General features: G+C 47.3%; 1 protein-coding gene across 1 annotated transcript; it reads left to right on the top strand.

The window, feature by feature from the left end:
- Positions 1 to 4,774: 4,774 nt before the first annotated feature.
- Positions 4,775 to 23,216, top strand: LOC128973794 (cryptochrome DASH-like). Its single transcript, XM_054390229.1, has 14 exons — positions 4,775 to 4,840; positions 4,963 to 5,135; positions 6,431 to 6,524; positions 7,312 to 7,442; positions 8,276 to 8,424; positions 8,797 to 8,885; positions 10,784 to 10,857; positions 12,675 to 12,764; positions 14,176 to 14,255; positions 15,562 to 15,621; positions 16,761 to 16,918; positions 20,986 to 21,105; positions 22,011 to 22,187; positions 23,106 to 23,216. The coding sequence occupies exons 1-14, from the start codon at positions 4,775 to 4,777 to the stop codon at positions 23,214 to 23,216; spliced, it is 1,572 nt and encodes a 523-aa protein (XP_054246204.1).
- The last annotated feature ends 1,351 nt before the right edge of the window (positions 23,217 to 24,567 follow it).

Raw genomic sequence — 24,567 nt, 5'->3', positions numbered from 1 at the left:
TTATCCTTGCCTTGAAAAGGACTCAAAATCAGACCTCAAAATGCAGTGAATTGATCTGCTTCCATGTCAGTGCTTTTGATACTACCTCCAGATATGTAGAGGGGAAGAGCATCTATGGATGGCAAAAAGCCTTCTCATCTGATGGATGGCAAAGTGAGAAATCTCTTGTTCCTTGAATGAAGCTAATAACGTTTCACCTGGGAAGAAGGAGCAGAAGGATCCCACAGGGCAACTCAGACATTTTTGGCTTCTTCCTTCCAAAAAACTCAGATGACTGTTATCTGTGGACCTGAGGAGCCAAGCCAGTGTCACTCACTAATTTTAACTTCATCCACATTTCCATAAAGCTACTCTGAGATTAATTAAAATTAACCAAGTGCATGCAATTAGCACAGCTGCCATTATGGCATGTTTGAGTCCTTCCAATCTTTTCTTTTTTTTTTTTTTTCCCCCAAAAGGGAGAGATTTCCTACATTTCAGATCAGCCAGCAATAGTGAAATGCCCTTTTGCCCAGCTTGGTGTGCTTTGTGTAAGGGGTATTTTTTTAATCCATCTGAAACTACATGAGAAAGGAGAGAAATATCCCGGTGGTGAGATAAGATGATTATCTTCCTGGCAAACAATAGGAACATGGTCAAAATTAAAAATAATTTGATTGCAAATAGGAAGCATAGTGAAGCAGCAGGACTAAAGGAAACATGACTAATTTTTTTTAGCTTGTCTGGACTCACACAGCAAAGCTTTGCAAGAGCCATAACTTTGAAATATAGATCTGTAGAAAACCCATGGGGGGGACGATGGCAACAGTCCAACTGCAATAGTACAATGGGAGCAAGTTAATGCAGCTGGTAGGTCTGACCTATGTGGCTAAATAGCAACAGACTAAAGCTATTTTAGGTATAATTTGATGGGGACTACAATAAATATGATTTGGGGAGGAGTGGAGAAAGTGAGGCTTTTTTCTCGACTCTTTTTTTTTGTTCCTGTTCATTTGCCATTTTCCTTGGCAACATGTGGCCAAACCATGATGCCAGCATCAAGCTCACTATACTGAGCCTGAAGAACAATGCTTCACATCCTTGGTCAATGCTGGTTCTTGCCATCTCCAGCAAAGAACCTTACTTTCTGCAGAGGAAGGAGGAGCTGACTTCAGGACCACAATGTTCTTGTGGTTTGTTTCAAACAGAATAGTCTCATAGGTGTGAAACCTATGGGCTCTTATAAAGGCATTTCCTTCTGATAATGGTTACCCAGCAGAAGTGTTTATTGATTCCCAGAAACACTTTGTACTAAACTACTGTTTCCTTTAAACAAAACTCAACACGAACCAACCTCTGTCCACTGGGGATGTAAAGTAGAAAATGCCGTATAGGACACCTATTCCTCAGCATCCATGGCAGGACTCTTAACACCTTCCTCTGTTCCAAACACTGCTTGTACTTGTATCTGCTATAGACAAGCTGTTGAGCTGGGTGGACACTGAGACTCATCATCTAGGTTGCATTTCTTGTCCTTTCACCACAGCCTGCAGGTCAGATATGTCCTAATGAGTGCTGGTTTAACCCAGTGGATGGTAACATTTGGATCAGTGTTTTTAAATGTCTAAGATGACTTGACTGTGTCCTTCTATAAATATTCTTGTCTAGAATATTCTGTGCTTTTACGAGCATTGTTAGAGATCTCTAATATGAAGGCAATCAATACTCAAAACGCCTTGTGCAATAGGGAAGTGATGTTACATCCATTTTACAGCAGAAGAAATTCTGCTACAGAGGGTTGAAATGATCCATCCCAAGAACGTAAGAAGTGTAGATCAGAACAAAACAAAGACATGTTCTCAGGTCTAGTTGTGACCACAAAACCACAATTCATCATTTTGTTTTGTTTTTAATTTTTAATTTATTTTATTTTAAAAGCTTTTTAAATTGAGATTTTTAGTTGACTGAGGGTTGAAGCAAACCCATGGTTAGCTCTGTTGAAGCCACGTTGAATTACATCACCCAAGGCTGTGAGTGCACTTAACTGATATTAAGCTACATCAGTGGCAGTGATATGTGTCTGATCCTTTACCTGGTAGATATTTTTACTGGTATTTTGAGGACATAATGTAAGTTAGGTGGAAGTGCCAGCCCATATGACAGCCATAAGCAGTAGCTGACACTAAATGCTAAATAGTATCTAAGACACTTGGCAAACCTAGACAAGTCCAGTAATTGTAGGTGGATGAGAGTGTGTAGAGGGTCATTAGGTTCCTGACAGAGGAAATGCTGCTGAAAGGCAGAAGAGGAAATGACAGATTTAATGAAGAGTGGTCACAAGCTGAACTACAAAGAGCAATCGGTCTGGATGTTCTCCTATGAAAACAATCACAGAACCAAAGCCTGATGGTCCCTACACCGCAGCTGATGGCGAGATCCCTCCAAACCAGATGGTACGACAAATAACACCAGGGAAAAGTCTCTGACCAGTAAAAACATTGACTGAACTCTTTGAGCACAGGCTATGTCCTTCTGCTTCCATCACAAAAGAGACTGCCAAGTCTTTAGCAGCTAAAACATCGAAGCATTGTCTCTGGAATGGGAGGTCTGGTATTAAAGGCAGGTGGCCACTGTTACTAAGCATTGAAAAAGCTGAAAGATAGGTCTAGGTGGATCAGATATACATGAAAAGAAAGAGGTGTTCCACATTGGTGCACAGGATTTAACATGCTGCTCAAATCCACAAAAAATGAGACTCGTCAAAGAAACATTAGAGCATATGCTTGGATGCAGCAGGACTGGCAACAGAATCACTACAGCCTGTCTCTGAACAGTCCTGCACTAGATGTTGATCATGGAGGTTTTGTACTTTTATGAAAACAGTTTGTAATGACATGATTCAAGATTCTGTTAAGGGCTCAGAGGGAGCCTCAGTAAGACATCAAATTATGATGTCAAATGTTTCATGCATGACAAGCTAAATGCAAAAGTATCATTCTCACAGAGACTTAAAGGAAGCAACAGTTTGGATTTGCTTCCAAAATGAAAGAGGAAATTAATCAGGCTAATTTGTTACTTTAGACACATGAATCACCATTTGAATGAAGGTGGTGGTGGTATGCATCATGAATGGAGTTGGGCACAGATGCTTATGAACAGGGACATTGATGGATGACATGTCAAAGACTGTAATCAGTGATGCAAAGGACCAGCAGTGCTAGAGGCAGACTGTCCAGCAGATGAAAGCTTTATTGTCATGGTGGAAGGTCATCAAGTATCAGCCTTTAACATAACCAAAACTTCTCAAAAGAATAGACAGCCAATGTGGGATAGTCACCTATGAGTAAACAACAAGAGGATATCATTATTGCCAGACTTGGCCCAGCTTAATGTCAACCAAGATGTTGTGGGGGAAAACTGACTGCAAACAAAAGGAAAGCCAACTGCACTGTTTGTCCTTGTCCAAATGAAAGCAAAGACAAACAGAAGATTTATAAACTGCATTTGTAAAATCCCTTCATTTCTGATATGATAAAGAGCGGTGTTGGCTTCTGTGGCACACGCATTGCAAGCCAACAGCAGTGTTTTCCTTGGGCATGAGCCAAAGTTTTGGCTCTACTTTTCTCTCACCAAACATGAGCCCTGTGGGATGAGTCACTGGTTCTTTCAGTGGGCTGCCGTCTGCTGAGCCAGGAAAAGGAGCCCTTCTTTCACAGAAATCAGGAGATGATGTGTCATGTGGGTCGTATGGGGAATCGGCATCACTTCCCACAGCCAGATGATGCAGAGCACACGTGGAGGACCTGCAGGACTGCGGAAGATGGAAACATAGCCAGCACTCTCCAGGACCCACTGGGGTTTGGGTACCATGTTCAACCTCGAGTAAACATCTAAAAGTCTTGTGTGGCTCCACCAAAAGCTCCACTTCAGCAATTCAGGTACTTAAATGAGCTGCAGCAATTCCTTTCCGTAAACCTGGATCCTCAATCATCACCAACTCCTTGCTGCAACATGGTATTCCCTTCCCCATCGTCTCCTACCCTAGGAGAACCAGTGGAGTAACACAAAGGGAGCAGCACAGTGCCCAGCTCCGGAGCTCTCAGCACAAGGACATGGATCTGTTGGAGCAGGTCCAGAGGAGGGCTACAATGATCAGAGGGGCTGGAGCACTTCTATGAAGAAAGGCTGAGTTGGGGTTGTTCAGCCTGGAGAACACAACAGGGCCACGCTCTTGTGTGAAGCGATTCCCAGCTGCGTTATGTGGAAGATAAGGAGATTATCGAGGCAAACCACAAATACAGCAGTAAGTGTGACCGGCCGGGGCAGGGCTCTGGTGAGAGGCTGCCGTGGCAAGGCGCGGGGACCCCAGACCAAGAGAAAGGGACGGCCCCTCGGCCCAGGCTGTGACCGCGGGCCGGGGCCTGCCTGCCTCACCGGCCGGCAGGGAGGCGGTGGAGGCGGCCGCGGGGAGCCGGGGGAGGGACGACTCCGCCCCAGCGGGAAGCGGGGCCGTGAGGCGGCAGCGGGACTAGGGCCATCGGTACACACAAAGGTGTGCACCGATGGGCTGAGGGGGAATCGGGGCAGTGAGGGGGGAACGGGATGGGCTGAGGGGACTTAGCCGCCTTGTGAGGCAGTGAGGAGGGAAAGGGTGGGCTGAGGGGACTTAGCCGCCGTTTGAGGCAGTGAGGAGGGAGGGGGTGGGCTGAGGGGACTTAGCCGCCTTGTGAGGCAGTGAGGAGGGAAGGGGTGGGCTGAGGGGACTTAGCCGCCTTGTGAGGCGGGACGAGGCACCATGTCGGGGGCGGCGAGGACGGCTGTCTGCCTGCTGCGCTGCGACCTGCGCGTCCATGATAACCAGGTAGGGCCCGGCCGGCGGCCCCCCGGCTCTGTCTTTAGAAGTAACCCCCTTCTTAGGTAGTCCCGGGGAGGTGCGTGCTGCATCCTTCCCCAGAGCTGCCACGGCCCTCTCTGCGTTTCCAGGTGCTGCACTGGGCTCAGAGCAACGCGGACTTCGTTATTCCTCTCTACTGCTTCGACCCGCGGCATTACCTGGGCACCCACTGCTACGGCTTCCCAAAGACAGGGCCCCATCGGCTTCGGTTTTTGCTGGAAAGTGTGAAGGATCTAAGGGAAACGCTCAAGAAAAAAGGAAGGTAGTCAAGAAAGCACTGTGCAAACAACATGTCTTTTTAGAATTTTTTTTCCCTGCTCATTTTCAGCACATACCTGTGCTGTGAGTCAAGTCGTGCCAAATGCCTCTGGCTCTGATGATGGCTTGTTTTAGAGAGCCACAGCCCTTCTGCTAGGTACTATAGAGTCCTATACAAAATCCCAGCCCAGATGAGCTGCTGTGGCATCTCCACAGGAGCAAAGAGCCATCCTGTGGAGTTCTGGTTTGCTGAACCGAAGATACTACAGATGAGTGTCAGCCTGGAGCTCTTTGGCCAAAGGCCTGATGATTGGAGACATGAAGATGCAGGCAATGACACAAGCCACTGTGGCCTGCATCCTTCCTTGTGCCTCGCAGATATTTTGTAGGAGTCAGCCGAAGTTGACATGGGTCTTCTGCAGTGAGAGATGTGGTTGTGAAGAGCCATGCTGCGGCCTTGGCTCCATTTCAACCATGAAGTATCTTCTTAAGGTAGTGGTAGCCAGAAATCTCTCCATGTCCATTCTGTGGTGTTCCCTATAGGCAGCTTAACCTTTGCTTTTCTGTGGGAAGTAAGTGGAACAGCTCTCAGCAGTACCCTTTGCTCCTGCCTTCTTCACACCTACCCCATCTTTGAAGAAACTTTTCACCTGTGCTTTAATTATTCTGGCAAAACCAATGTATTACTCCTTCAAGAAATTCTTCATCATATGCCTTTGTTAGATGACACAGTAGTGTAGTGAGAGACACAGGGAATGGATAGTCATGTATCCTCGAGGCATCTCACAGAACTCTGCACCCACCTGTGACCAACTTTCTCACCACAGCTTTTGATCTGGTACGCTGGGTACACAGCTGGGCAGTTGGTGAGGTCACAAGGAAGTTTTGTTGACTCTGTTAGGAACATAGAGTGTTCAGAGGAAATAATTCCTCTGAATACTCTCCACAAGAAAGTGGAGAGGGGTCTAAAGAGGTTTGGAAGAGGAATCAGTTCTTGAATGTCAGCCTTAGTGTTCTAAGGATGAACAGATTTGCTTTCAGGTAGCAGTCTGGCTTTCTGCCCAGCCATCCTCTCTAAGGCATCCAGGGTGAAAGAATGTTTGACACAAACTCAGCCCCAGGGGCTTAGTGTTTAGTGGGTCCTAAAAAATGTAGGCTAGTCAAATCCTGTCTGTCTGTCTCCACATGCTGTCCATGTTCCATGGAGAACTAATACATGGGAGCCTGGGCTGGGACTAGGGCCTCCTGTACATGCAGGTAACATCAAACCTGATTCAGAATGATGTTTTTTGTTCACAGTACCCTGATTGTGAGGAAGGGGAAACCAGAAGATGTGGTGAATGATCTGATTACTGAGCTGGGCTCTGTCAGTGCTGTGGCTTTCCATGAAGAGGTAAAGGAAATATTTGAGTGACATTGTTAAAAGATAAAATTAGGTAATGAAGGTTCCTTCTGCAACAAATAGTGATGCAGATCCTGTGTTCAGAGCCTTTCTTGTCTTTGGTAGTGTTCACCTTGGGGAGAGTGGCTAGCTCCTAGGATGAGGATGGTGTGGGTTTCTGGGTGGGAGTCCTTGATGGATGACAGCAACTGTTTGTCAGCGATCACTTGCATGTGCTGTGTCTGGAGAACGGGAGTTTCCTGCAACTGACATTTTAGGTCAACTGAGTTCATTTCTCCTGCTGTTTGCATCAAGCTGCCTTTTCCTGGCAGCTTCCTTGCACAGAGAACTAGCTGCCAGGGGCATATTGTATAAAGTGTAGGAAATGCCCACGGTGAGTTGACAGCACCCATGTTTAGGCAGATGCCCACCAGTGTGTTGAAGAACAGAAGATCAGTCTGGTCCTGGACTGCTGAAGTGGTTGGTGTGTGTCTTCACTGTGGTTTCAGTTCACAAGTGGTTTGAACCTTCAGTGGATTTCTTTCATGTATATTTGTCCAGTCATCTTTCCAGTCTGTACAGTGCCTCACATGAAGGGATTTCCTTGTTCTGTCTTTGGCACTACTAATGGAGAATGAAAACTGTTGGGTTTGGCAGAGGGAAATAGTCAGAGATTTTTTGTGTGCACCTCTTTCTAAAAGGGTGATGCTAAATGTGGAGATGAGGGAGAAGAGCAAGACCAGGGACCGGGGTCTGTGTACATGCAGGATCATGGTCTCACTGGATTGGATTCTCGTAGGCCACGCAGGAGGAGCTGGATGTGGAGAAGGGGCTGTGCCAGGTGTGTAGTCAGCACGGGGTGAAGATTCACACATTCTGGGCTTCCACACTGTACCATCGGGACGACCTTCCCTTCAGGCCTATTGCCAGGTGGGCTGCTCTGTGCTATCACTCATGCCTTCACTGCCCTGGCTGTTTCTCACTCCACTGAACTGCTCAGGAGGGCTCTCAGACCCAGGAAAGGGACTCATTGGTCCATCTGCATTCACAAACAGTGCTGCCATGCCCTTACACAGCACGGGGGAGGGACCTAGAAGGATTTATGGTTCAATATGCATAAAGAGGGTTTTGTTTGACTCTTTATTGAGGGACTTATGTCTCCTTGCCCTTCCACCAGCACAGCTTGGATACTTAATATGCAGTGTCCAGAGTCCTTGTGGGATTCCTCCATTACTCCATCTGGCTAAATGCGTCTGCTGCTGTCAGTAGCATTTTGCCTGCGGACTCTTCATGGCTCCCTCAGTAGTCACTTGGGGTGAGTGATTCATGGTATCCTACAGAAACTGTATGAAACAGGGCAGAAGAGTCGGGCCATAAAAATACCAGTTTCTCTTCACTGACTGAAAAGGCAGCGGGAAGTTGCAAATTTACGCTGAGGTCAGCCTTGTGGGTTGTCAGAAGTTAGGTGAGAGAAATCTGACCCTCTTGGATTGCCCCATCAGGACACACCTCCGATTATAACAGCATCATTTACATCAGAAGGAGAAAGAAATTAAGTGAAGGACTGAGCTGATTGCTGCTAGCCCCAGGGGCATCTGCCTCTGTTGTGCTAGGCACTGTAAGGACATTCAGCACAAGTATGCACTCTGCCCTGGGGAAAGCACAGCCTGGAAAGCCATCCTAACCCTTCATCTGCAGAAGCTGCTGTGTAGAGGGCCCAGGAGAGCCTTCCTGTGGAGATGTGACTGCTGTAATCTGTGCAGGTTGCCTGATGTCTACACCCATTTTCGAAAAGTGGTGGAATCTGAGGCAAAGGTGCGGCCAACCCTGTGGATGGCAGATCAGCTAAAGCCTCTTGCTCCAGGGGTGGAAGAAGGGTGCATCCCTACAATGGAGGAGTTGGGACAGAAAGGTAAGAAAACTTAATTTGGCAGTTGCTCCCATGAAATCCTGCTTAGGGACTTTTCTTGCTGAGAATCAAACCCTGGAGGCCTCCCAAAGGCAGTGGTGGTCCTTCAAGTTGTAACTAAGCTTCTATTCACTCATACAGTACATGGAGGTCAATTCCCTGTGTGAAGGAGCTGCACCACAGCTGATGGTGTAACATCCTCTTGGTAATTTTTACTGTGTTTGAAGTGACCCTTTTCTTAATGGAAGACCAGGGCACAGTCTTTTATGTCCCCAAAGCAAACATCCCTACTGCTGAACATCCCTAGATTTTAAGCTCCCTGCCTTTGAGATTCTTTTCCAGGGCTTAACATGGTGATGGTGTTTTCTGTGGCAGATCCTGTGACTGAGCCACGAACAGCCTTCCCCTGCAGTGGAGGAGAGACCCAGGCTTTAATGAGGCTGCAGTATTATTTTTGGGACACGGTAACTCTCACATTTCCCTGTCTATATCCTCCCCCTTGTACAGACGGCTGTGCAAGTGGGTGAGGCTGCAATTTCACTTCCTAATAATATTTCCCTAGCTCCTGTATAACACTTCACAGAGAGGGAATTAGCATTATATCAGTTTTTCAGAGAGAAGTCATCCAGGAACTGGGATTGCAAGCCAAATACTTAGGAGCCTAGTCTGGTGGCCACCAGCTTTTTGGAGCTGGGAAGATTTTTTTAGCTCCTTTACCTTGGTTTGCCCTTTCTACTCACCTGTCCCATGTCATCAGCAATGCAGTTCCTCATTTTGGAGGCATGAAAAGTGGCTTGAAGGGCTGCAGTTTCAATTGGGGTGAGGAACAACTGACCCAAGCTGCTGCCCACCATTAAAAGTAGCAGGTTCCTGGCAGTCTAGTTAAAAAACTTGCAGCAATAATTACAGCTAATTCTTGCTCCCTTGCTTTGGTAGAGTGAAGCTGCTGCTGACTGCATTTTGCCTCTGCATCCTGGCCATTTTTTAACTTCTTCCTGGTCTACTTTGAGGAACTGCCTTAAATTTGCCTTGTGTGAATTTAGACAAAGACATGAATGCTGGTTTCCCAGCATCAGATCAGGGATAAAGGGAGTAGCATCTCTCCAGCTGAGACAGCTCAAGAAGTGTGCTGTGCCCAGTGCCCTCACTGGGGCATCCCCCAGGGGATTCTTTCTGCCTTGCTACAGAAGTCTCTGCATTCCCTTGCTGTTGTGGATCATCTTTGTGGTTTTACCCCAGCTAGCAGCTGAGCCCCACACAGCCACTCCCACTCCCTCACCCCCCACCAGTGGGATGGGGGAGAGAATTGGCAAGGTAGAAATGAGAGAACTTATGGTTGAGATAAAAACATTTCACGTGTAATGGTTATGTGAGAAGGCAAACATGTCACTGAACGTGCCCCCTTCCTTCTTCTTCCCCCAGTTTGATATGCTGAGCATGACATCACAGGGTATGGAATATCCCTTTGGTCAGCTGGAGTCAGCTGTCCCACCTGTGTCCCCTCCCAAATCCTTCTGCGTCCCCAGCATACCCACCACTGATGGGGTGGTATGAGGAGCAGAAAAGGCCTTGACTCTGTGTGAGCACTACTCAGTAGTAACTAAACCATCCCTGTTTTCAGCACAAACCCAAACACAGCCCATACCAGGTACTGTGAAGAACATTAATTCTGTCCCAGCCATGACCAGGTCAAGCATGCATAGCTTCTACTCTTTGTCAAGCATTAATGCAATCACTGCTGGAAAACGGGTTCCTTCTCTTTTGTTATGCAAATATTGTCATCCCTGGGTTAACTAGAACAGTCCTTTAGCAGTTGCAACTGTGCAGTGTAGGAGAGATGAAGCTTCTCTGTGCTCTGTGTTGTCAGTGGAGTGCCCAGAAGAAGGGAGCTCTGCACCCTGCTATAAATGTGGGTAGCCCAAAAATAACGCTCAGGATTCCTGCAGCTGAGTGCTGGGTGCTGTCAGATATGGTGGTTCTCAAACCCAAACAAGAAGCCACATGAACAAGAGAACCTGCCACCACCTCCCACTGGTGCTTTTAAACGGATTAGTGATCCAGAGGCAGGTGGATGTGTGCAGGGAGCCTCACAGCCAGGTTCATGGTGCTCGTAGAGAAAAATGTGCTGCAGGCTGAAACAGGGAACATAGCTTGTAACACACATCCCAGAGCTATAATGAAAACTGCTAGTGTGATTAATTCCTGTGCACTGGAGGCAGTAATTTGGCAGCTCTGTAATCCCTGCAGGCAGCCATGAGAGGGAGCTCAGCCCTGCCAGATTGCCCTGGCTTCATCATGAAAGAAAATATTTTTCCACTTTGTAGGTAAAGTATTAAACCCTTTTGTTCTTTGGCTCACACAGAACTTGGTTGCATCCTACAAGGAGACTCGGAACGGGCTGGTGGGAATGGATTACTCAACCAAATTTGCACCATGGTAAACATTTTTGTTGTGAGATGGAAGCTCCTTCTCTGTTCCTGTCCCAATTTGATGTTACCTATCTGCTGAGTGCTCACTGGGCTTGGGTAGGGTTCTTGGTGTGACTCCTTTTCAAGACCCGTCTGGATGCCTTCCTCTGTGACCTGAGCTAGATTGTATGGTCCTGCTTTGGCAGGGGGGTTGGACTCCATGATCTCTTTGGGTCCCTTCCAGCCCCTGACATCCTCTGATCCTGTGATCCTTTTGCCCTTTTTGGTGGGGTACAGCAGTCTCAGAGCTGCTCTTTATTGTGCTTCCAGGCAGCGATTCTGTGGCAATATTCCTGCAGTTAGGAATTGAAGTGTAGCAATACTTGTGCCAAGTGTCCAGTGTGCTGGGAGTTCTGATGTGGACAGGGCAGTGGACAGACACACTGCTCACCTTTGGCTTTGTGCTGTTTTGTGTATCTGGGGTTGTTGAGAGCAGCCAGTGTGTTAATAGGGCTGTAGCCTGGTTTGCAGAATACTGTGAGGCAAGTCACTCATCTCACAGCCATTCCCTTTTTCTGTGGGGTGAAGAGACACTTCTGATTATTCCTATTGCAAAAGGATCTCATTTGGCTAAATATGATGACTTCTAAATAAGGGGTTTGGTCGCTGGTGCTAGGAGGGGCAAAGTTAATTCTGAACTGAAACTGCAGCAGCAGAACCCTGTTCAGGCTAATGCTGAGAGCACCTGGAGTGTTCTCCTGACAGAATTGCAACTTGAAAGAATTTTCTGAGGCTGTTACAGGTCAGGATTTTTGATTTTCAGCAGGCTTTGTGCTTCGGTGGTTGCAGTGAATGGCTCCACCTCGTGGCACTTTGGGATCCCAGGACCACTGGCACTGCAGAAGTTCATTATTTGTAGCCTCCACTCGAGCTTTCCTAAGCTGACCATTTCGCCAGAACAGGCAGTCCTGATCTGCCTGCCCCAAAGCATTCCTCTCTCAGATAATCAAAATCAGAGCCACTCATTCACACCTCAAAATGTCAATTTCCTTTTAAGTGTTAGAGGTGCTCAATAACTCTTTAGGCTCTTTCTTCCTGTTTTTTTGTTTGTTTGTTTGTTTTTTTTTGTGTTTGTGTTTTTTTTTTCCCCAAAATTCATTAGAACATCAAATGTTTCCATGAGCTCTATAGGAAACTGCAATAAAACACATTTCTATGAAAATCAAGGTACAAGTTGTTCCTTATTACCCTTTGTGATGGGGTTGGAGTGGACAAGCTCTTTCCTGTCTTGCACAGCACTGATTTGGAAACAAACAAATGGGCTGAAGTGCCAGAGCTGGAATTGATTCCCTAGTTTTCCAACCCTGCCTGAGTTCTTCAGCAGATCATTGCCTTCTGTGGTGGCTCACATGAGGCACTGAGGGAAAAGGTGGCCTGGGCATGTGATAAGTAAGTTTGTGGTTAAAGGAGGGCTTTGAAAGCTAAGGCAGATGATGTAGAGATTGACATTTGGTTTTGTTGTTGGCACACTAAGTCACCAGCTGATCAAATTCCTTCAGGCAAAACTTGTCAAACTTGCGTAAAATGATTTGTCCCAGTAGGTTGGAGGCTCCTGTAACAGTCATATGCTGGGCATGGGGTGGATTTTCATTCTGAGGTTGCAGAGTTGCAAAGTCATGCAACCTGTCTTTGGGAAGCTGTTTGGGCAGTCAGTGTCAGAAGTGCAAACTGAGCAAGCTTTTCAGACAACAGCTGTAGACTCAAAACTGCCCCTGTGCTCCCTCCACACAGCCAAAGAGCTGTCAGTCCTGCACTGTGTTCAGGACATCATTCCTCTGCTTGCAGGCTGGCACTGGGCTGCATTTCACCTCGATACATCTATGAGCAGATCCAGAAGTACGAAAAAGAGAGGACAGCAAATCAGAGCACATACTGGTAAGGCCCTGTTTGTTTAATCTGAAAAGAAAACCAGCACCTCACGCACAGAAGAGAGTGATTTGTTAACTTCCTTCTTAATGAATGTTTGTTTTTCCTGTGCCGGCTGTCTGGTTCCTCTGGGTTGCATTGCATTTCTGTTTCAGTATGGATTTATTAGTCTGCCTTTGACATCTAGAGGCCTTAGGCACTTCATAAGTAAAGATTATTAATTCTAGTTGTCACTGTTATTGCTGCAGAACTGTGGTTCATGGTTTTTAAAAGAGCACCATCCCTCTCTGTATTATTATTATGGACTAGATGGGAAGGAAGAATGACTTAAAAATAAAAGCCAGGGGGTTTGAGGAGGGTCTCACCCAAAAGGTTCAACGACTCTGCAACTTGTACGAATCACGTGGTGTCAGAGGCACCTCTGGCCACAGTCTATCAAATGGCCCCCTGCTTACTGGGCTACCTGGTCATGATCATGCCACCATAGCAAAATGGAAGAGGGGACTGGGAAGTGGGCTTAATGCATCCCACCTTGTCACCCATGCTCTTTGTCACCTCGTCTTGGCCTTGATTTGAGGAATGAACTCATATTTTTCCATCTAATAGCCACCCTGCCTGCAGCCAGGGTGCTGTGGTCATCTGAGTGTTTTAAAGTGATAAACAATGATGAAAATGAAGCTGTCAAGCTCCCAGGTCCTAAAGTAAATTTTTCAGTGAAGTACAGGTTTTGGTGTCTGCACAGGGAAGGATTCATTGAACCTCAGTGTCCTGATACTAATTTTTAGCATTTGGGCTTTCCCCTTTTGTAATCAGGTTTGCCAGAAAGCTCTTGTAAGCCTAAACATCTGCTGAGCAGGGTATTTCAAATATGCCCAAGAGCTGAAGCAGGTCGCAGAGGCTGACATGACATCACCTTTTAAGAAGCTGTAGTTATACAGAAGTTGTCTGCTTTCTATGGGCCTAGCACCTGATCTTGTGAACTCGATCACTATAAACCCAGTTTTGCAAGGTGCCTTTAAGTCCCTTGCAAAGGTTGTTGCCGAAATCGATGCAGAGCTCTCAGGAATGCGCTGACGTGGTTGCTCCTGCGGAAGTGTGAAGCTGAATCAGGTCCTCGCCCTGCTCTTTGGGGAATTATATCCCAGTAGGGATGGATGAGAAGCAGGTTGCCAGAAATTCTTCTGCTCTTGCATTGAAGTTAAGGAAAGCTTCCCATATGATTCACGCAACGTTTGCTGTCACTGTAGTTGTCCAAGTATAGGCTAGATAAGTAGGCTTGGGACAAGAACTGGAAGGAACATGAAATTGCTCACTGTGAATAAACTTCAGGGTGATAATGACGTGTGCTATGGAAGCAAAATCCTGCTTCAGTAATTTTGTCTGTCCCACAGTGAAATACAGGCATGGCTTTGTGTTTTAGGGTCCTGTTTGAACTGCTGTGGAGGGATTACTTCCGATTTGTGGCCCTGAAGTATGGCACAAGGATTTTCTCATTAAGAGGTGTGTATGAATCACCATATTTGGAGAGGAAAGGTGCAGTCTTACCATGGGGTAAAAAAAAAACAAGAGAAGAGGCTGTTGGTATTGTGTTGGAGAAATGTTCTTCTGATAGCACTTGTGTCACTGGGATATTGCTGGGGATGTAGTGTTGTTACCAGAAGTGCCTCAACACTGTGTAGTCACTGAGACTTCTGCCCCAAATCTGATTAGATGCAGGGAGTGTTATTAACACGTGTCAGTGGGAAACAGCAGCACAATAAGAGTAAAGATGCTGTTTCCGGAGACACTCCACCTTTGGAGAGAATCCAGGCTCAGGCTTGCTCAAGTTTACCAGAGAATCTGGGACAGAGCAGGAAGTGACCCAGCAGTGTGAATCTCAAGACACCAGATATTCTTTCTGCCTCATGCCACGCAGCAATCAGAGTGAGATTTAGCTCCAGACCCAGTCACTGAAGTGCAGGTGATGTGTGGTCTGAACTCTCAGTGCACATTCATGTATCTAGTCCATACAGTCAGGGAACCCTACAGCTGCTGCTGTGCTGGCTGAGCTGTCTCCATGTGATGTTGTAACTGCCCATACCTAGCACACAGCACTGGTTTGGGTACCCCAGCTGAGGCTGTAGAGAAGCACATCTCCTTCAGGGCCTGTGTCACATCTGCCAGGTGTATGTGGCTGTCTCAAATGCCCTAGGACATCTCAGATGGCTCTGGATACCAGTGGTGGGCATAACCTTAGGTGTCCGGAGCTAGGGCTGAGCTGTTCTGCTGCCTCCATTACACTGTACAGACTGTAATTGCCACTGGGCCCCTGCAGCCACAAAGTCATTCTCCTCATCTGTTCCTACCTCAGCACAGGAGCAAAGTGCTACTGGGGGCTGCTATGAGGTAATTCTGGATTTAGTACCTGCTACAGAAATGAATTTCACATAAACCTTATCCCACACTAAAACTGAACAAGAAGCACTGGCTTGGGCCACAGCACATCTCTGGCTGCTTGTGAAGTCTGAGCCATTTTGAATACATTAAAAAAAAAAAAAAAGAGCAACATCCACAAAACAACTAATCAGAATCTGTTAGGGCTTGAGCATACTCTGTGTGCACAAGAAACCCCTTTGCACCACCTGAAAGGAGAAGCAGATGTCTCTAAACCTTTGCAGGAGGTGTGTGGCTTTGTAACACCACTGAGAGGACTGCCTTCATCCTAATGCCTTGTATTGGCCACGGTGCTTCTGGCTGTCCTTGTTCTATTAACAGCTGCCCGTGTTGGCGTTTGTCTTCATTAGCAGTTTATTTTCTTCCTCAACAGGGCTTCAAAGTAAAGAGGTGCCCTGGAAGAAGGATCTTAGGCTCTTTGACTGTTGGAAAGGTCAGTAGAAAACGGCAGCTCTGGCTGAGTGTGCTTTTGTTCTCTGTGTGCCTGCATGCTAAGGTGTGCCCTAAGAGTAACTGGTGTTTACACAGGAGTGGTCAGCCTGCTTGGGGCCTGTCAGTCAAACTGTCACACCAAACAGGAGCCCAGCCCCCGGGCTCAGGGCAAGTGCAGGGTACAGAGCTTCCCTCTGAGACTGAGCACCATGCAGGAGCAGGCCCACAGGCTGTCATGAGTGGCCAGTAGCTCTGGCTGCTGCTTGCTGTGTGAGAGACACTGCATTTAGATTCTCCTGCCCAGGATGAAATATTTATGACCTGTTGAGCCCTTCTGTTCAGCAGAACAGAGAGGTTGAGCAGCCATTCTTATCAGTGCTACATTGCCACACCTGCTACATTTTGTTCTGATTGGTTTTGGTTAGGTTAAGATACGTTAGAATAAATCACATCCTTTGTTACGCCACAGCCTTTTAATGTCCTTGCTTTTCTTAAGCTTTTATAACTTTGTTGTCACATGAATAGCAAGCATGATATGTCAGAACTTGGAGGGAGTTATCAGGGGGCTGGAATTAGAGGATCTTTAAGGTCCCTTCTAACCTAAACCATTCTATGATTTTGTGATGACTAAGAGAGTATCAGACTCCGTGAAATACAGACCTATCTATCTTCCCTCATGTTAATGCCATGTGTGTCTATTTGCACACAGGTACAACAAACCTTTTCCTTATAAACAGACAAGGCTCTCTGCTGTTCAGCTATTTGCCCTGGGGCACTTCTCCAATACACTCTTCTCTGCTATTAGTCACCTGTCAATCTTTCTGTTCTTGGCCCATCTCACTGTTGTCTGTGTATTTATTTTGCTCTGCAAACTTCCCTGCATTCCACCTGATTTATTGTTTTCTCCAGCCTAAGATTTTTCTGTAACTTGGGTTTTCTTCCTGCCAGAAATCCTTCTTATTTTCATTTCCAGTGGATTTAAGTGGCTGCACACCAGCTAAGCCACACTGAAATCTCTCCCTCCTTCTGCATACTGGCACTGTCTTACCTGCTTTGTAGGCTGTGAATACATGACCACAGCTTGGTTTATGAGTGCCCCAAAATGTCATCATGTCCCAGCGCTGTCTTTCGTCCCTGCAGATGGCAAAACAGGGGTTCCTTTTGTTGATGCCAACATGCGGGAGCTGGCTGCCACCGGCTTCATGTCTAACAGAGGGAGGCAGAATGTCGCCAGCTTTCTCACCAAGGACCTGGGGCTGGACTGGAGGATGGGAGCAGAATGGTTTGAATACCTCCTGGTAAGATGGGGCTCTTTGTGTGTCTGCAGTTGTTTGTGCCCCCTGCCCCCAGTGATGGACAGGAGGACAGCTCTGTCTAAGAAAGTGGGATGCAGAAGGTGCTCAGTCGTTTTCAGGCTGATCTGCTTGCATGGTATGGACTTCCCAAAGCTGACATAAGAAAAGGGAGTTTTGCCACAGTGAAGCTGCCATCAACCAAGATGTAGCTAGGAAGTTGGCAATGGCAGCTTTGACCCTCCACTGTAGGGCTTTAGCCAAAGATCTGTCACACTCAAAAAAACTTTCAAACCTAAATTATGTTCACAATGCTCTGATTTGGTCTCCCCAGAGGCTGGGGAGGACAGCCCAGAAATAGAATGTAAAAGGAAATATGTTCTGGTCACTGCAGCCAGCATTGGCACAGTGACTTATCGTTGATCACTGTGGACAGGGAAGCCATCCAGTCAAGAATGGGCAAGTGTGGACAATAGGTGGATCAGCTTCCAGAGAGCTCCACCCTGGCTGGAGGCATCCTTCATTCTAGTGAGTCACAGGCCTCCCTGGCAACTGGAGCACCAGTTAGTTTCTCATATGCCAATCTGCAGCCATACACACTCAGTTGGGTTACTTCTCTGTCCTCCATAGCTTCTTCCCAGGAAGGCCTGAACAAGCTGAAAGTATCTAGCTCAGCTCTCTACTTGGTTGTCATTATCTCTGGTGATACTGATGGATAGAACATCAGTTGTACCATGCTGAGAAAATTGAGTTTGAGGAGGTGAATCTCCATTTGTACTTCACCAGGCTGAACTGAAGAAGACCAAATACTAATATCAGCCTCACATTAAATACCTTGTCTGTGGGATACAAGAGGCTGCTGGGAATCAGGAAACTTTCTTCTTACTAGGATAGGCAGAGGTACAGAGCAAACTCAGTCACCTCGCCATTATCTGCAGTTAAAAGAGCCTTTTTGAGAATGTAATTTCTTTTGTGAGCTTCCTTGGAGCTGGGCTCTGACATGGCTTTGACTGCAGAGGTCTACAGAAAGGTCTGAGTGCTCTTCCCATTGCTGTGTCTCACACCAGTGCTGTGAGCACTGGGGGCTTGCACACTAACATGGGGCAGGACTTCTGCAGGATCCTGGTGTTTTTGATCCAAACTAGATGGGCAGAGAGACTAAGGCAAGCTCTCTGAAACCTGCTGGAGCCAGGGGCAAGGCCAGAGAACTCTGGTGCCCTGAACAGCAAATATCTCTGCTATGATTTCATTCACAGGGTCAGGCCCCAAGAAAGGGAGAGAAACAAAGAGAAGAGAATGCCAGGAAGGGGCAAGGCTGAGGGGGAAATGAGCCTGCCTTCTCCAGTCCCCCTTGGATTTGCACTCACCTCCCACACATGCTTTCCTGCGTGCTAATCGCACAATCAAGCCTCTGATGGCATCTTTCTTCCCTCCCTTATCTCACTGGCTGGAGGAAGTGTTGCTAGGAAGGGGAAGCCTGGGGCACAGGGAGCACAACTGGCTATTGATCACCCTGACCCCAGCTCTTGCAGAGAAGGGGGAAGGGACCTCCTTGCAGAGCCCATTCCTTCTGCCTCCTGCCATCTGGATGTGTTAGGCCCCAAATTTAAGGAGCATCTGAGATTCTGGAAACACCACTGTGTGGCCTAGTTGTCACTGTGGCTGCAGGAGAGGGAGAAGAGAACAGCACTCCTTGCTCAGTGAGGTGCCAGTGAGAACAGCACTGATCCTGCACAGTGGGGTGTCAGTGAGAACAGCACTGATCCTGCACAGTGGGGTGTCAATGAGAACAGGACTGGACCTGCTCAGTGGGGTGTCAGTGAGAACAGCACTGATCCTGCACAGTGAGGTGCCAGTGAGAACAGCACTGATCCTGCACAGTGAGGTGCCAGTGAGAACAGCACTGATCCTGCACAGTGGGGTGTCAGTGAGAACAGGACTGATCCTGCACAGTGAGGTGTCAATGAGAACAGCACTGATCCTGCACAGTGGGGTGTCAGTGAGAACAGGACTGATCCTGCACAGTGAGGTGTCAATGAGAACAGCACTCATCCTGCACAGTGAGGTGTCAATGAGAACAGCACTGATCCTGCTCAGTGGGGTGTCAATGAGAACAGCACTGATCCTGCTCAGTGGGGTGTCAATGAGAACAGGACTGGACACGCTCAGTGGGGTGTCAATGAGAACACCACTGATCCTGCACAGTGAGGTGTCAGTGAGAACAGCACTGATCCTGCACAGTGAGGTGCCAGTGAGAACAGCACTGATCCTGCACAGTGGGGTGTCAATGAGAACAGCACTGATCCTGCACAGTGGGGTGTCAATGAGAACAGCACTGATCCTGCACAGTGAGGTGCCAGTGAGAACAGCACTGATCCTGCACAGTGAGGTGCCAGTGAGAACAGCACTCATCCTGCACAGTGGGGTGTCAATGAGAACAGCACTGATCCTGCACAGTGAGGTGTCAGTGAGAACAGCACTGATCCTGCACAGTGAGGTGTCAATGAGAACAGCACTGATCCTGCACAGTGATGTGCCAGTGAGAACAGCACTGGACCTGCTCAGCAAGGTGTCAGTGAGAACAGCACTGATCCTGCACAGTAGGGTGTCAATGAGAACAGCACTGATCCTGCACAGTGAGGTGTCAGTGAGAACAGCACTGATCCTGCACAGTGAGGTGTCAGTGAGAACAGCACTGATCCTGCACAGTGGGGTGTCAATGAGAACAGCACTGATCCTGCACAGTGAGGTGTCAGTGAGAACAGCACTGATCCTGCACAGTGGGGTGTCAATGAGAACAGCACTGGACCTGCACAGTGAGGTGTCAATGAGAACAGCACTGATCCTGCACAGTGGGGTGTCAATGAGAATAGCACTGGACCTGCACAGTGAGGTGTCAGTGAGAACAGCACTGATCCTGCACAGTGAGGTGTCAATGAGAACAGCACTCATCCTGCACAGTGGGGTGTCAATGAGAACAGCACTGATCCTGCACAGTGGGGTGTCAATGAGAACAGCACTGATCCTGCACAGTGAGGTGCCAGTGAGAACAGCACTCATCCTGCACAGTGGGGTGTCAATGAGAACAGCACTGGACCTGCTCAGTGAGGTGTCCTTGCATGCTCTTTCTGGCACAGCTGCCAGCGCTAGGTTTTTGCAATGCACTCCTAGGAATGCTCTGAGATCCCACACCCAGTTTGCTATCACTGCCACTCCTCTCCTGAGCTAGTTTTGAATTGTCCTACAACTGGAAAGCTTCTGATGTTGGATTTAAGCCACCATGCCCAGCTGAAGAGCACTCATGTTCTGCTGTCATTTACGCCTATTTCAGGAGCCTTGCTCCATCTTACATAAGCATCCTTGAGAGCTTTGTGTTTCTTTAGATGTAGAATAACTTGATGATGTGAAGCCTGCTGGATACATCACAGGAGCTCCAGTGTTTCCCATAGCAAAGCACCTCTCTGCCAAGTCCCTGTGAGCTGAGGCTTATCGCCCGACAAAGGCTGAGTATGGCAGGGACATACAGCAGTCTTAGCACGGATTGCTTCTTCACACACTGTGTGGTCACTCCACACAGGCTGAGTTGTTAGACACTTCTCTGCTCTGCCTGATAGGATCAGTAGAGATGATTTTACTAGTCTCTGGCCTCTGGGTAACTGGTCTTGAAGAATTTTCTCTCATACTTGAAATGTACTGGGTTGCTGTTTCTGGGCATAGGAGCACTCAAAAGCTAGGGCTAGTTGTCATGAAGTCTGCCAGAGGGTGGCAGAAAGAGATGGATTTTTTTGAAAAAAGGAAACTGGCAGAAAGACTTTGGTTAGACTTTCCCTTAGGTTTCATTGACCATGACGTGGTCTGGGCAGCAGATCCCAGCAGTACAAAAAAGCCAAGCAGAATGGTCCTCTTTGAAGCCAAATAGCTATAACTACACGGGAGGGCACTGACTCCTCCAATGTGACCACACTGAGTCCTGTGCAAGCAATTCTTCCCTTGAGATAAGGGGTGGATCAGGAGAGAAGAGTCACCAAGGGCTGGCCCAGCTCTTCTTACTGTTTTCTTCCTCTGTTCTCAAGGTGGATTATGATGTTTGTAGCAATTACGGCAACTGGTTGTACAGCGCCGGTCTTGGCAACGATCCCCGGGACAACAGGAAGTTTAACATGATTAAACAGGGCCTGGACTATGATGGCAATGTAAGTCTTGTTTAGCTGTCTTAACAACAAAGAGTGCAGCAAAGCATGTGTGATACTGCTGTGTGGATACTGCCACAAAATCAGTTCTGTGATCTCCTTGCCAACAGTCAGGAAGATCTGACATTTACAGTCTGCTGCTGTCCCTAGAGAGGCTGTGTCCTCCCTGCCCTGCCCTTGCTCTGTGTGTTCATCATTATTTCTTCTGGGTAACATCCACATCCCATCAGTAGCTCACACAGCCATTTCCCTGAGCACAGAGCAGCTTCTTGGAGAACTCAGAAGTGCCAAGAGAGAGGGAGCTACTTACATGGCACCTCAAGGGGTCCTGGAGAGTAAATTAAACCTGTGACTCCTCCAACCCTCCTCTGTAAGTGGTGGGATTGGATAAATCACCCTTTCCATGGGCTTAGCCCCTGTTCACCTACTAGACTACCTGTTTCCACACTGTTCCTTAGCCTTGTGGAAGCTGTGTGCTAGCCTTTCAGCACCATGCCTAGCAGGACTTAAGGAACTAGTCCCAAGAGGGGACGCAGCAGTAGAGATGATGGGAGAGATTCAGGGGAAAGGAGGATTCATCTTGCCACTTAGAGAGGAGCATGTGGCTGAGTTGGTCCTTCAGTCACTGGAAAAAAAAAAAAGATTTATTGGGAGTAACTTCATCTCACTATAGCCAAAATAGGGCAGGTGAACTGTACTGAAAAAGCACAGTTCAGAGTGAGTCTGGGAGAAGAGCTTCAGCATCCAGGCCTGTGTGTTTAGGCACTAATTCTGGGTAGAGAGTTTAGCAGGAGGGGCTAAGACTGATGCTGTAATACACCAGCTTCTTCATGTTAAGAAATTTCCTGTCTGGGAAGCACTTACAGATGGTTACTGAATGGATCCTGCCCTGTTGTTTCTCTTTGCAGGGGGATTACGTCCGGCTGTGGGTCCCAGAACTACAGGGCATAAAGGGAGCAGATATCCACACCCCTTGGGCACTGAGCAGTGCTGCTCTCTCCCAGGCGGGAGTGACTCTTGGTGAGACCTACCCAGAGCCAGTAGTGACAGCCCCTGAGTGGAGCCGACACATCAGCCAGAGGCCTGTGAGTGCTGGGAGGGTTCACATGGCAGCAGAGGGGAGGTGGAGCTCCAGACAGCTGCTCTGCATCTGTGAATTCTGCTTTAATGCAAATGTTACCTTAGGGCAGGGACTGTGCAGTCAGTTATTTAGCTGTATCTGTCTTAGCAAACTAAAGAGGCACAAGCCCAAGTCCTGACCTGTCAGCCAGGCAGTTAAATTGTCAGTGTATGCCCTAGCACTGTTTTGCCAGGGCCAGCACCTTCTAGAATCTATTCCATGCATGGTTTGAAGGTACCATGTGCTAAGAACTGTCACAAAGCAGAGTCTTGACAATACAATCCTACATCATATGGATATAACCTGTGCCAGACCAGTGGGCTTTAGGGCTGAAGGATGAACCCATGCATGTTTTGTTTACTAGGCAGCTTTTCTTATTCAGGCATTTTCCTTCTGGACATACATAGTGCTCTTCTTAAGAGTGCATCTGAGATCAGAGGAGGGACCCTGCAGAGGAGCCTCTCAGTGAGACACTGATTTGAGGCAGTGATGAACCCAAAAAAACTCCTCCATCAGGCAGGAGTTCCATTTTGATCAACTTTCCATCTCCCCTGTGAGCCAGCAGTGCCTCACTATGCTTGTGAAATTAAAATAACACTGGGAGGCACAGTTGCCCTAATGTTACTGAGGCCTGGAGAAGAACCTTCAGCCCTCCCAAACTGAGTATCAAAATGCATTTGAAAATACAAGTCCAGATCTTACCAGAAACTCCAGTTTCCCATGTCCAAGGTCAGAGCTATTGCCTGTCAGGTCTCCTCACCTTTTTAGTGACCTTGAGGATAGAAGTGCCACATGCACGTTTTTCTGCACGTCAAGGCTGCTTTGGGATCAGATTCACTCTGCAGCATCAGCAAATCTCTCACTGTTCATCTTTCCTTTGCAGCAGGGAAGAAGTCCCCATCCCAGGAGCAGGAGAGGACCTACACACATGCCAGCACAACACAAGGACAGAGGGATAGATTTTTACTTTTCTCGCAAGAAAGATGTAAGATGAAGGCTGTCCAGGTACCTGCTGGGAAAGTGTTCAGTGGGAGGTTAATTGCCTTGAACCAAGCCAAGGACAGAAGCTTGGACACAGTAACCAGGGATCTGCCCATTCAGTGTTCCCAGGAACACGAGCTGGATGTGGACACCTGGAGATTGTGCGCTGACTGTGGTGATGGGATCTTGTGCCAAGGGTGGTCCACCTGCTGCTCTCTGGAAGTGCCAAGGGTCTGACTCACATGGACAGTGTATGACTGAGCTCCAGAAGTCCTTTGGCTGGAAGGGGCTGTCTAAACTGTTAGGAATAACCAAAATGGCACGGCCTTTCTGTTTGGAGGAGGTGTGGCTGCTTTTCCAGTGCCTTGTGCTTTGCACTGCTGCTTACAGTTGTTACAGCTTGGTTTCTTCCTCTCTGTATGACTGGAGCAGATGGTTGGTATGGCAGGTGTTCAGTCAGAACTCTTTCTACTGAACTTTCTTATACTAATATTTCATGGTTTAAAGCTTTAAAACTACCAATCATTGTGCAATTAAAAGTTTTGCTGCTGGAATATTTTATCTTCCTCATTTCCTCAGAGATCCAAAGACAAATTGAGACATGAGAGGACATTCTGTTAGTGTACATTGGAGAAACAGGAAGTTCCTCTAGGTACTTGCAGCACCCAGGCTGCTTTTGGTACCAGTCTGGAAGCTAGAAACTCTTCTGTTTGTAGCTGAGAACTCTGTTTTGTACTCAGCAGCAAAACCAACCAACCAAACAAAACCCCCAAAAAACAAAAGCAGTCTGAAATGATTCTCTGGCCATTTTATGCATTTTGGATTTATGCAGAATGCTGTACTCACTGGAAGAGTTTGGGAATTTGGAGTTAGCCATATTTGAGCTGTTGTGGAGCACTGTCATCAGATGGAGAACCCAGGTTTGAACTCCTCCATCCAAAAGCTGCCCTCTATCAGTGTATGGACATGGCTCTGGATTTATTACCACTGGGGATCCATTTGGCCCTCCTTCCTAAAGAATAATTCCATAATGCTGTTACTTCTTTTTGGACACTTCATGGATAGACAGCTTGAGGACTTAACTGAGAAAAGAACTGACATGGAACACTAAAGCAAGTTTTCTGCCAGCATCATGCATTAATATGTTTGACACAGTTGTGAGTTAGCAATAATTCTAAATTTACTAACACAATGAGTTATATATATATGAGTTACAATTAAACAGTGATTTAATGACCGATCTGAGAATGACCAGCTTGACACTAACTTGTGGTACAGTGCCTTACACAGCCCATAAACAACTTTCTCTACATTGTTGTGTGGCCCAGAGCTGGAGTTGTACCAAGTACTGAGTGGCCCAAGAG

Source organism: Indicator indicator, chromosome 20, assembly GCF_027791375.1.
Source record: "Indicator indicator isolate 239-I01 chromosome 20, UM_Iind_1.1, whole genome shotgun sequence".
In the NCBI taxonomy this organism is placed as follows: Eukaryota; Metazoa; Chordata; class Aves; order Piciformes; family Indicatoridae; genus Indicator; species Indicator indicator.
This window is presented reverse-complemented; position numbering and strand designations above follow the sequence as displayed.